This window comes from Hesperophylax consimilis, chromosome 1, assembly GCF_061612785.1.
Source record: "Hesperophylax consimilis isolate HC1 chromosome 1, BYU_Hcon_1.0, whole genome shotgun sequence".
NCBI lineage: Eukaryota > Metazoa > Arthropoda > Insecta > Trichoptera > Limnephilidae > Hesperophylax > Hesperophylax consimilis.
This window is the reverse complement of record NC_142836.1, coordinates 30,514,350-30,528,105: the sequence shown is the minus strand read 5'-3', so window position 1 is coordinate 30,528,105 and position 13,756 is coordinate 30,514,350. Positions and strand designations below refer to the sequence as shown.

Here is a 13,756-nt window from a genome sequence, read left to right as displayed (position 1 = left end):
GTATTATTAGTAATGATTCCATCCCTCTACACTTCGCCCCTTTGCAGACAGTGCAAGAGGGAGGAGTGGGTCGGGGTAGATGAGTAGGTACCCGCAACTCCCCGAGAATTAGCGGGATTACATCTGTCGAGCGTTACAGGGGTGGGAGGATCAAGTCCTCAAATAAAATCAGGGGATGATTCCGCCCGGAGCGCAGAAGGAACAGGAGGAGAGGCGTATAGATGATCTCATGTCACACAACAGGTTATTAATACTACTGCGGCTGCGGTACGGCAAGGCTTACCGGGAGTGGCATACAACACTGAACAAATATTTCCTAGTGGGGAATCCTCATGTTATTATCATTGTTGCTCTTATGTCAAAGTATACTAGGCAGATTTTTTTTTTTTAATTTCTTTAAATTTAGTAACAAACAGTAGTATATAATTATAATGAAAATTAAATTTATCATCTAATTATCAATTATAATAAAGGATTAAACTTGATTGACTTCATTCTCCGTAATGGTAGATACTTAAAAAATGTTTCAACGTTAAAAATCTTATATTCTTCAAGTCTATTTAAGTCGAATATAATTCTTCTATCTGGTATATCCATCCCCTGACTTTAAATCAACTCTGATTCCATTGAAAATATTCAGCATAAATTTCTAAGATATATTAATTATAAACTCGGTCTACTCATAGAAACCATAAACTTCAACCACTTGATGAAAGAACACTCAGATAGAAGATTTGTTTCCGCCTTGACTTTTATAGGCAGCCCTGATTTGTTACCTTCCACGTACCAACTAGAAATACTCGATCAAAAAATATTTTTAATTGCACCAACAATATCAGTATTGAGACATTTAAATACACGCTTGTACCTAGATTGCATGCAGTTGGAAATAATTTCGCAAAAATAGTAGATGCGCTCAACTACATGGAAATTAGTTACAAGAAGGTTATAAAAACATACTTCATAAATAAATATTAATGATAGCTTTTTTGCATGTTTTCTATTTTATATTTTCATTTACGAATGTTACTTCTTTAATAGTGTTCCCCTAAATCTATATGTGTGTGTAGGTATATATCCCTGGTTTGTAAAAGCCGTATTGGCGTATTATAAAAAAATAAATGTAATGAGTGGAAAACAGTTTCAAAGGTTTTAGAAATTATTAAGGGATCATTAAAAATCTCTATGAAATATCCGGTGAGTAATTATACATATTTTATACAGTTTTTTATGGTTTTTCTTTGTAACTTTATTCACCAAGTCATTCCCAACTAGCAAATCAATAAAAAAAATTAGCAGTCAAAAGGGCAAAATAAAGTTTTTTGAAATTAATTATGACTAATAATATTTTCTGATCTTTCCCTTAGTATTCAAGTATTTATTAACTTATTTGCTCATGGCCATAGCTATCCTGGAAGAAGCTTATTATGCATCAAAATAGGTTCGGACGAGTCTGTGTATATATGGATAGTAACAACGATGGATAATGATAACGATGTAATGGATGGTGATAACCATACAGTGGATATCGATAACGATGTAATGGATAATGATAACGATATAGTGGAAAATGTTAACCATTTAATAGATAATAATAACCATATAATGCATAATTATAAAGATGTAATGGAAAGTAATAACGATATAGTGGATATGGTAACGATTTAATGGATAATGATAACCATATAATGTAAAATTGTAAAGATATAATGGATTGTGATAAAGATATAGTGGATAATCATAACGATGTAATGGATACCAAATGGATAATTTGAAAAAATAAAATGGTTGTCGTCAAATAACGTACAGACCAAACTTCTAGGGATTATCTTTTCAAATGTTGTTATTATCATTATCCATCATATTTTTATTATTATCTTTTCGACTCCTTGATCCTAGACAGGCCATTGAAATGTTCAAGAAAATAAATGACGAATCAAACTTACTTCGGGCACACACACACGCCTGCTACACACTTCTATGTTCTCTTCAGTGGTTACACCGCTGAACATTGGCACAGTAGGCAATAGGTACATTGGATCAGGTGGACCGGATAATTGATTAACTTTAAAATGTGAAGTCGTTAATGTTGCATTAGCGGAAATAGCTAGGATCGTTTTATCAGCCGTAAAATTTTTAATACTTAGCAGTTATGTTTTATTACGATTTCTGAAAAACAACTATACACTGTATACTGTTTATGTATCATTTTTAGGATTGAGTATTAGCGACATATTATGTTTTCAAAATAAACGCTTTTGAACTTGTGGATATTCAGTTATTCGTACGAAACAGATGAGATCCGCCGTAAACGTCCAAACAACACAGTATTTTGGTTATGCTTTTATTTTTGGCCGCTAGAGGCCTCAACTTTCATATTTAATTACTATTCTTAAATATCTTTATTATAGATATCGTAAAATCTAACAGAACAGTTTTTTTTAAACTTTTATAAAATCCTTATATTTGATTGAAAAACGTAAACTCTTTAAAATATTTAATAAAAAAAATATTCGACAAATATGTTAGTGCTTAGTTATTCGAATACAACTTTTTTTTTTTAAATCTCAGAAATTCACAAAAAATATTACTTGTAAAAACATATGGGAATACAGAATTACTTTTTAAAAGCTTTATGTAAATGGAATGCTTATGCTTAATAAAGGAGAAAAAAAAACCTAATGAATTATTGAAATAAATATTATTTAAAGATTTTTCTTTTATTATTTAAAATATCTCATTTACATCAAAAAATAGATGTGGCCCATGAGGGGATCGAACCCGCGACCTTCGCGTTATTAGCACGACGCTCTAACCAACTGAGCTAATGGGCCAGATATATCAGAAGCCCGACGAGCTGTACAAAAAACCAGACACACTCAATAAAATGGACATTTGTGGCATTCTGCCAAGAACGATATTATCTTCTACCAACTGGCACTATCTAACTATGGAGTGAAGTGTCTTCGTGTTCATTTATCACTTTTTATTGACAAATACTTTATCTCTACGAATAATAATGTGCTCGGTTTGGTTCATCATCATTATTCAATTCATCTAATAATAGGAATTTTCGCGATTAGTGCTCGGTGTATTTTGGGATCAAATTAAGGTAAAATCAGATATTTTTTTACTGCTGATAGGAGAGGGATCCAAAAAGTTTTTTAAAGCTAAATTATTTGTCAAGGGGTAAGGCTCTACTAGCAATCCAGAGGTTTGCTGTTTCAAATCCCGGCGTGCGCAATTAAATTTTATGTAAATAATTTGTATTATTTCACAAAATAATAATTTAAAATAATATATAGTATATTTGCAGCACATTCCAGAGTGTCAGATACTCACAGAATTACCCTGGTGTAAGACCACCATTCCGAATGGAAACGTTGCTTGAAATGGCTTTGGCTGTGACCAGAATTGAATAGCCAGGTGCTTCCCCACCTTCCTCTTCCCCATCTCCTTTCCCTCCCATAATCCTCCTCCTACCTTCAGCCTCACAACATTCAACATCCAGACGATTGGAAGCAGTGGGGATTCTTGTTCGGTTACACATAAAAAATAAAAATAAATTAATAACTGAGCTTATTTAAGCTTTGTTTTAACTCCACCATTTTGAATTTTTCACTGTCTGTAAATTTGTTTGTACGTTCTCTTTCCGGTTCAAGATGGTGACTGTTGTAATGGTTCATTAAAGATTCTTTTTTTTTCAGGTGTGAAATCGTCGTGTGTTTTACGGACTTTAGTAAAAAAATAATTGTCATTTAGATAAAACTTTTAGTAACTTTTCTTCAGACAAATTGTATAACCCAATAATGAAAATATACGGTTTTCGATTGAGTGTGTGGGTTTTCAAGTACCTACTTACAAATCTTATGATATCACAGGGAATTATGGTTTTCATTTATTAAGTAAAAGAAAATTAGAAAAGTATTTTCTTGGTCGCGAGGTCTCCTGTTTAGAGAACTAATATTGAAGAATATTAAAAAAGGGACGCTATGATGGTTAAGGAATTTGAGGAATGGACGGAGAAAAGATTGTGAGCAGAATATATGACTTGCGCTCTCAAGTTAATGAAAGAAGAAGTCGGGAACGCCCCCGGGTGATATGGCACGACATATATTTACAAAAGGAAGAAACGAATATGTGAGACAGAGTTGTGTGACGTCCATTCCTCTTGCAATTCTGCATGCGGTGTGGCAAAATGCTGCGACGGTTCATTGGTGAACAAAAAAGTCGTTTATATAAATTTTCCACTATTGTGAGATGGGAATATTATTTGTTTGACTACTTTCCCTTTTATTATTTGTTCATACATTATAAAAGCTTATCACCTTATTAGAAACAAAAAATATTCCGGTACCGGGAATCGAACCCGAGCCTCCTGGGTGAGAGCCAGGTATCCTAGCCACTAGACCATACCGGAGATGTAATTCATCAGAATATCAACAAACATAATTGCTAATGTCCAATTTTAAAATAAATACCTATGTTACATAAATTAATAAAGCGTATAATCGCAACTTATCAAATTAATTAAAAATTTACAATGTCAATTTATTATTATCAATAATAAGACCATGTACTGAATTAATAAAATAATTTTAAAATAAATTTTTAGTTCAGTTTTCCAAAACGTCAACAAAATTTCATTGTTGTTTTACCTACGTCGATAATTATTCAGTGTTCAAACAATTACAAAAATGATATATTTTACATTGAAGATACCCCCTTTTTAATTATATTTATCGAAAATCTATAATTTTGTTATAATTTGCCTGTATTAGTTATAATTATATTATTAATTTATTTGTATTTCTTTAGAATCTAAATAAAATAAACCATACACGTAATAACTCGTTACCATGACAAAATATCGCATAACCAGAATGTGGCACGACTTCTCCGAAAGATTTGCGAACAAGAATAAAGCTATTACGCGCGAGAGTTGTGTTTGTTACACGAATTGCGGCAGCAGCGTAGTCAATTGTGGGTACAAATACCTCCCAGTTAAATTATACTTTCCATCGTTCAACCCTCCCCCCAGCATTTGAATCATTTGATAGCTACAAAGTGTAAATGCAAAAGTAAACAATAATTGATTAGCGTGGTAGGTACCTAACTACCACTCTACCATTGTGAGGGGTGAATTTGTCATCCGGGCAATTAGTCGGCAACACTGACTCGTTACTGCGGGGAGGCGAGGGTAGGACGGGCGTAGGAAGGGAGGGGCGGGGGATGCCAAATTGAGCGCCAAATAGATTTCAGACCTAACTAAATACCCCCGCGTAGGTAGCCCCGTGATCAAATTCAATTAGTGATTGATAATAGATAGATGATGACGAGTGCGTGGCTTTATACTCTGCCGCTGTCCAACATCCAATAAGCCGCGGTAACTGGTGACTTTGTTCGCCCTAAAGGGATATAAATATATTGAAAGCAAAAACAAATACATTTATTTTATTTTAGACCAACCAAAAATTCATTTAATTGCCTAAAGTATTTTGTTTGTACGTAAAATGAAGCAATGCTACAAATATCTACGTGAAAATTTTTATAGAAAACGGTTGAATTTTCGAAAATAATTATGTATATGATTTCTGGCCAAGTTTATCAAATGAAATTGTGAAACATTTTGAACAAGTGAGTAATTTATTGTTGTTAATGATAGTTTTAATAAGGACTTACAGTTTTTTAATATTTATGAGTCCCAACTGCTCCCAACCGACTGAAGCCAGTGATACTATGGAATCCTCGATTAGAGTATGTTGTGAGGCTGAAGGTAGACGGGGGGAAAAGGTGATGTAAAAGAGGAAGGTGGGGAAGGACCTGGCTATTCAGATCTGATCACCAAACACGCAACGAAAAGCCATTTCAAGCAACGTTTCAATTCTGAATATTGGTCTTAAGCCAGGGCGATACTGAGAATATCTTCCACTCTGAAACCTGTCACAAATATACTATATATTATTTAAAATGGGTAGTTACTTTTATGAAATAACACAAATTAAAAAAAATAAAATTTATCGAAGAAGGCTAACACTCTGTTGCTTGAAATTATATAAATAAATTTAAAAAATACTTTGCTTAAACCACTTTATTAATATGTCATAGTTGTTTTTTTTTGTCGGCGCACGCCGGGATTCGAACCCGTGACCTCCAGCTTGCTAGTCGATAGCCTTACCCCTCGACTACGGAAGCCGTTTATTTTAAACAAAGACGATTTATTTATTAATTTACAATATTAAAAATGAATGGGAAATACTCTGATTCGTCGCTCGGGTTGAACTGTATGTTATTTTATTTTTTTGCTCAAAATTTCAGTTATATAGTTCAACTTGCAAAAAAATCGAATCACTTTGAAGCGCATTTTTTTATGTATTTGGCACTTGTGCACACCGATAATGGTACAAATTGTTTCGAAATAGTTTGAAACACCCGTCCGCAGTCCCCTCTTACCCCCGCAGTGGTCCTACAATAATACAGTACCTTACTACATAAGCAAAAATCTCTTTAAATTGATTCTGCTCTATGTTCTGAAAGAAATAATTACATTTTGCGTGTATCCAGTATTTTCATCAAAAATACCTATTTCGGTTGTCGGTGCATGCGCGAAATGATGTGGAATATTCCTGCGTGATATTATTCACATTCAATAAACTTTTTGTCTTAAAAATTGGAACTAATTATAATTCAGACAAGCGATAATGTAGGTACCAAAATTATTTTATTTTTAAGTAAAAAGTCTATAAATGCAATGCGTAAATTTTTAATAGATGATGTTTCAGGTTTTATTCCAAAGATAAATTTCCGACTACTCTATGATTTGTCAAAAAAAAAATATCATAGCATTATAAAGAAAGTCGAATATTTCTTTTTTGAAAGGTCACTGGGAAAATATTTTATAAATAATTTCAGCTTCACAAATCTGACTATTATAATATCCAATTTTTTTCACAGAAATGCGCTGTTTTTCAATGAAGTAATAGCCAACCCTATGTAGAAGCAATGTGTTGAGTATCTATGTGTTGTGTGTAGAGTGTAGACTGTGTGCTTAGTGTGAGTAGGCATACTGTGCAGCTCGAGGATTTTGTGATTGGCCCCTAATCCAACAAATGGAGCGATTGTAGCGGTAATGATGTTACTTCCGCTAAATTACAACACCTATCCACTATAACCGGGATACCCTGTTTATACGTTTATTCCGAATCAACACCAACAATCAATTGTCAGAATAAACGTTGGATTCTCCAGAACCGACTCTGCGAACAATATCGTATTATTATTTAGAGTCAACTCAATTGAATAAACGTCGCTAGAGAATATCTGCCAAAGTTGTTAGTAATAACTGATAGGTAGAGATACCCATTCATAGCATTAACGATATTTTCGCGAATTAAAGCGATAAATGGTGTTTTTAGGGATAATAAAAAAGATTTTTAGTCGCTATAATCTTGTATTGACAGAGCGTAGAACGAACATGACACACTCTATTGTAAAAACATGTGCCATGTTGAATATCAAACAGTAATACAATAAACATGTTTCAAGTGATTTTGATAATTTAATTGTTTTTCCCCTCTTGCCGACTCCCATTCCTTGACGTTATCCTATTTAGCTATAAACGCTATGAAAACGCAAAATTATAGATTTAAAAGCTATTTTTTCAATAATTAATGCTACATTTCTTATAAATTAAAGCCATGAATGTGTGTCTCTACTGATAGGTAATGAACAGAACTATAAATGTACATCGTTTTATGAACCTTCTGAGAAAGATGTCTGGAATTTAAAGAATAGAACATTCAATGCATTTTGTCGACTTCTTTTAGGAGGGCCTTTTGTAATGTAAAATACGGGGTAATTCCAAAAGTAAGATCGCCTATTTTCTAGAAATACAAGGAAATATTTTTGAAAATAGTTTTTTCACAGTTTAAAGCTAAATTTTTTTATTTATTTTCTACATGGTCACCATTTCAGTCGTTGCATTTTAAAACGATCTTCAGCAACGACGACAAGGTAAAAGATGAGGTTCAACTCTTCCTCAATGATATGGCGGCGAGCTGGTATGACAAGTGTGTACAAAAATTGGCACAGCGCTTCTAAAAAATGCAACTACCGAAATGGTGATCATGTAGAAGAATAGATAAATGTTTAAGCTTTAAAAGCAGTGGCGGCTCGTGCCTTTTGGGTGTACTAGATTGCTTATATTACAAAAAATGCGTTATTGATGTTGTTGTATCAAAAAATGATTTTTTTGTTGTTTGGTTATATGTATGAAGATTTTCAGGAAATTTCAGTATGGTCGTTTTATCTTCATACAAAGAACCGAATTTTAAAAAATAAAATAAAAATCATTTTCGTATACAACAACACCAATAATGTAGAATTTGTTAAACTTAGCACCATATCATACTCAAAAGTCACTGTTTAAAAGAGTAAAAATGATTTAAAAATAAATGTTTCTTTGTATTTGTAAAACATAGGAGAACTTACTTTTGGGATAACCCTTGTACAATTCTGCTTCTGCTTTTGTACTTCGGACCTTAAAGATTCAATGTCCAGTAGATGGATGTTCAGTCGATGAGTGATCACATTGACGGATAAAGATTATAGGTGGTAGCTACTTACAGGGGTGTGTGGGGGTGAAGGGGTACTCGATCTGCGGCAGGCGGTGCTGGTGCGGGGGCATGGAGGGGGGGCAGTGGTAACAAAACATCCCTCGCCCACCCGCCCCGCCCACCTACAACAATAAACAACAAATATTAACAACTTTTCAACACAATCTATCCCATCACCTGGTAAGTTTTGACACAATGTGGGTGTTTTAGGGAAACTTCGTGAATCACGTGTATGTCTCATAATATGTGCGACCGTCTCGTGTAAAAGGTTAATGCGATATTTCTTAAAAGCATCATCAAAATACTAATTTCTGTTGTCTGTGTGTTCTGCGTAACTCTTGTTCAATCAAATCTATTTTGTTTTGAATTTAAGTGTCATTTTCAAAATTGGAACTTATTGTGCGAAGAATTCAAATAAGTGATAAAATAGCTACCTATAGTATAATATTTTATCAGAAATTTCTCAAAAAACTGATTTGTCAAAAATTCGGACCATCCCGTGATTTTTCACGGGTCTGCGATAGTTATTAATAATTACGTAAACTACAAATGATGCATCGTTAATTTAAGATGTTGCTACGAGCTTTTACGTAACTTCATGGGTATATTTCCATCTCAATAATACGAATTCTTGGCTCCTGATTTGCTGCAAAATGCGTAACACTAAGCTGAACTAAAATAAGCTTTTCAGTGGGTACCTTTTAAAAAGATTTTCATTTAAACTTTGGAAAATGTAATTTAAAGTTTTTTCTTTTGTTAATAATTAATTAATTTACTTTTATAAAAAAAAAGAGTTTTTTGGAAATTGAATAATAATATAAGAATTTTTAATTAAATAGAGTTCTACAAATTGAACTAGATAATTATAATAACAATAAAAATAAATAAAGAAGCGTAAAATGTGTATCAACTTTTTTTTTCAAATTTTCTTAAAAACTTTCAGATAATTTTTGTGATTGGTTCAAAAAATTATTTTATGTGTTTCTGTTCTTCAATACAATTTTAGGAATTTACGAAAAAAAAAATATTTTTACCATTTACCACCATGTCTGGAAAAACTGGTTCCTTTTAACAGTTGAGCAAAAAAAATTTAAAGTTTTCCCACAAAAAAATATTCCGGTACCGGGAATCGAACCCGAGCCTCCTGGGTGAGAGCCAGGTATCCTAGCCACTAGACCATACCGGAGATACAAAATGTTGTAAAATGTATTGATCAATTTGAAGGCGGCAACTCCGCGTTATAATATTAGTATCATTTTAAACGAATAGCATTTTGATTAAATTAATATTGCAATATCAATTCAATTTATTTGTCCTTCAATTATCGTAAATGATAGCAGCACCACGAGCGGTCCGCTACAGGTACAGAAGCTGTGAAATTACTGCAGAGGGAAATAGCCGTCATCCTTTGTATAATATATAGTTGTACGTTGTACCAATGGGCCATGAATAAAAAAACACTGCAAATAAGTATCTAGTTCAACAACAAATAGCATTATATACAGCTTTTGGATTCATCTTGGTTATCTTAATAACAAAAAATTGTTAATTTAAATATTTTTTACGGTGGATAATTTTGTTGTGTTATTTCACCCGTTATGCTAGGGATGCCCCTGTGTTATGGTGGGTGAAGTTTACAGATAATTTTTCATAATACGATTAAATTATAAAATTCGAATTTAGTTTTAAATATTTTACATGATAATTTAATTAAGAAAATTGGATAAAGAATGTGAGAGATGCATGAAGGGGGATGGGGTGGTTAGAGTGAATAATTTATTGGTGTTATGATTGAAATATATTGAAGATGTAAGGATAGGGACCTATATTTTTTTCACACACCTTTTTCGGTTTTTAACCTTATTTTATTTGTAACATAAAGTTTTTCTTACTGTTTTTAATGCCGTAAAAAATTACGATAATGAAGGTATTTTAATTTTATTTTTATGTTAGCGAATGCATTTACTACAAAGATTTAAAATATACCATTTTAGATTTGCCGCCAAAACGACATGTTTGTTTTTATTCGTCAATTCGGCGGAGCTGACATCACGCCGGTCGAGGTTGGTGACAGCCGCCTTTCCAGACTTTGGCGTTTTCTACGTCATAATGACGTTAAAGCCAGTTCGAACTGTTTCGGAATGTGCGGTTTTAGATCGTTTTTGAAATCGAGAATATGTTAAAATGACATTTTTAGTACGATAATCATAATAAAAATGCTTTAAATCTTCGTGTTTATAGTTTGTGAAACATATTTTAGCATCTGCACTGATAGGTGCACATTTGCACTCAAACATAATTTAAATGGTTTTAACAAAATGATAAAATAAAAATCATGATGTGTTTTTTTGAAAGAGCTGAAGAATACTTATTTCAGTAATGTGGTATCCGAAATATCTGTAAAATAATTGGTTTGGACGATATTAGCTTCCAAGGCCATGTATGTATATGGGCACAGACGAGTTTTTTAGAATCAAACTTATTCCAGAATGGTCTCCATCTCTTCAAACAAACTGTTTGCCTTAATAGTAATACCTCTTTAGACAACTGCCTTGTAACCAGAGATGTGCAAAATGGGTACCCAAAACCATTTGAAATGCAAAATGGAAATGGGTCAAAACTTTTCATTTGAAAATGTAAAATGCAAAATGGTTTTTAGAAAAGCATTTCAAATGCAAAATGCAAAATACCTATTTTCAAAATGCATTGAAAATGCAAAATGGTTTATCAGATCAAACAATTAAAATAATTATAGAATTTTTAAACAATTTTGTCATTTAATAATGGACAACAATATAGAACAAACATATTACATGATGGTAAATCCAAAAACACCACGACTAAAGATTATGAAACCACAAAAAATTTGCGCGGGACCAATGTTGCCAACGTAAAAACATAGAAACTGCTATCTAACATTTAATATTACAGCGTCATGGCCCCATGTTCAGTATTTGAATCAGTATTTTTTGTAATGGTATCACTCAATTGCCAGGGCTCCTACCGGGGAGCAACTTGACAAATGGAAATTATCTCTCATAGCGAGGTTGAGGACCGACTGATATTTGGGGCTTATGAAAAAAAGATGAGAGGAGATAGTAGGAAGAATGTTGCAAAAAGCATTTAAAATGGAAAATGCGTTGAGAAAAGCATTTAAAATGCAAAATGGAAAATACTCATTTTGCATTTTGCATTTCCATTTGAAATGGATTTATTTGAAATAATGCACCTCTCTGCTTGTAACCTTTCTCTCTGATATGTGAATCTTTAAGGAGAAAGAGTTAAAGGTGCGCCTATATTCTTTATCCATTACGATAGGTTCGAGTTCATTTTGGTAGATGGATGCAGATGATGCAGCGATAAGTGGCGGGAACCTGCTTCGAGCAGCAACGCTCACTGCCCGCTGCTAAATTAGGAAGGCCCCAATCACCTCGTCACCAGTCACCGGTCACCAGGCACCAGGCATCAGGCACCAGGCGCAAGGCAACAGGCATCGGTCGTATGTTCCTTGTCACTATGCCAAACCCGAACAGCGTAGCGCAAGCTTTCTGCGGGGGCGATTCCATTATACGGGACCGTTGATTTCAGATATTATTCGTTATTTATGGTAAGAACAGCAAACGTTACCACCAATAAACATTAGATCGTCGAGTTTCGGAAAACACTTTGCAACTAAGCCCGTCGTCCCACGGCTCGGTAAACAATCGACATAAACCGAATGCTGCAAGACCGTTACCTTACCGTAGCAAACTTAATTTTCTTGAGTCTTGCAGCATTCGGTTGATGTAGATTGCTTACCGACCCGTGGGACGACGGGCTAACTTTGAGCATCGGGATCCCGCTCCCTGCTTCCCGGTATTTCGTTGAAAGAATCCCAGGAATTAATTGCCTTCAAAGTTCTACTTACTATGTATTTCGCCTGTAGAAAAAAGTCGGCGACCGACTGAAATTAATCATTACAGCACTTATTTTATTTTTTCTGTGAAGCTAGTTAAATTACAATTCAGTTTAATACTTTTACAATTACAATTACAGTTTTCCTCAGTTTCCCAACACGCCCAGTTCTAGATTTAAATTGCGTATTTTCCCAGACAATGAAACAATACAGACTTCTTTCCATGTAAAAAGAAACAACAAGTAAATCCATTAGGATGACACCGAAATTGGAAAATAAAGGAGAAGAAGAAAAGTGATCTTTATTACCAGGATTATTCGTCCTCTTATCCGCCGCACTGCAAATGTAATAACAATCCTATTTTCCCAGATATGGCCTGGAAATGTGGAGTAATGTGCCTCGCGCGGGGCCTCGTTTGTTCTCCTCTCGCCCTTCAGCCGCCCCCCTGTCCCTCCTGCCCTACCTGCCCGGGCCCGCTTAAGCCGGAGATTTATCAGATTTGGGGGCGTCAGGTGCGGAGCTCGCAGCTCGCAGCCACAGCTGGCTATACACTATTAGGTGTTATGGTGAGTTTTAGGTGTGTCTATGCTGAAATCGTCCCACATCTTTTTTATGATTAACTTAATGTCTCCTCCTATATAGCATTATAAGTTAAGTTGATTCAAAAATAAAAACACGTGCACAATGTTTCCTTACATTTTTTTATAATTTAAAAACATATATTATGTAAGCATAAAGGTAAGTATAACAGGGTGAATATATGTTTGTGTTTCTTGATTTAAATTAGTAATACCTACGAATACCTCGTATCTATGAAGAGAGTATGTACTATCAGGAGTTCTGTACATTATTTTGGGAATACTGATGAACTTGCGCGTGAAAAATACTGTTTCGTTTACATTAATTGCAAAAATATTTAACAGAAATTTAAACAAATGCTTGTACATACATTTTATGTGTTGATTTTTTTCACATTCACATAATGTACAAAGACATCTATATTAGTTTGAGGTAATTGAGGCATATAGGGATATATACTCGTACATATAGGGATATAGGTAGGCATATAGGGATATATACTCGTACATATAGGGATATGGGTAGGCACACAGGGATATATACTCGTACACCAATCAAAATTGTATTCACTCTGTCCTATTTCATGAGAATCAGATTGTACACATTTTTTAGCCATTTGGTTTCCAGAAATGGACGGGTTGTTTCGGAAAATTTGAACAATTCATCA

General features: G+C 33.8%; 1 protein-coding gene and 3 non-coding genes across 4 annotated transcripts in view; all 4 read right to left on the bottom strand.

Moving 5' to 3' along the window:
* The window catches only part of LOC149426621 (dorsal root ganglia homeobox protein-like), an 87,568-nt gene extending 75,387 nt beyond the window's left edge, over window positions 1-12,181 (bottom strand). The window contains exons 1-2 of the mRNA XM_089635436.1: window positions 12,068-12,181; window positions 8,626-8,737 (exon numbers count right to left, since the gene is read on the bottom strand). Of these exons, the coding sequence (XP_089491562.1) occupies window positions 8,626-8,737; window positions 12,068-12,181 (226 nt within the window). The remainder of the gene's footprint in view (window positions 1-8,625; window positions 8,738-12,067) is intronic.
* Window positions 2,761-2,834, bottom strand: TRNAI-AAU (transfer RNA isoleucine (anticodon AAU)). The gene has a single exon. It is a non-coding gene; the product is annotated as a tRNA-Ile (tRNA).
* Window positions 4,349-4,420, bottom strand: TRNAE-CUC (transfer RNA glutamic acid (anticodon CUC)). The gene has a single exon. It is a non-coding gene; the product is annotated as a tRNA-Glu (tRNA).
* Window positions 9,730-9,801, bottom strand: TRNAE-CUC (transfer RNA glutamic acid (anticodon CUC)). Its single transcript has one exon. It is a non-coding gene; the product is annotated as a tRNA-Glu (tRNA).
* Window positions 12,182-13,756: the final 1,575 nt, after the last annotated feature.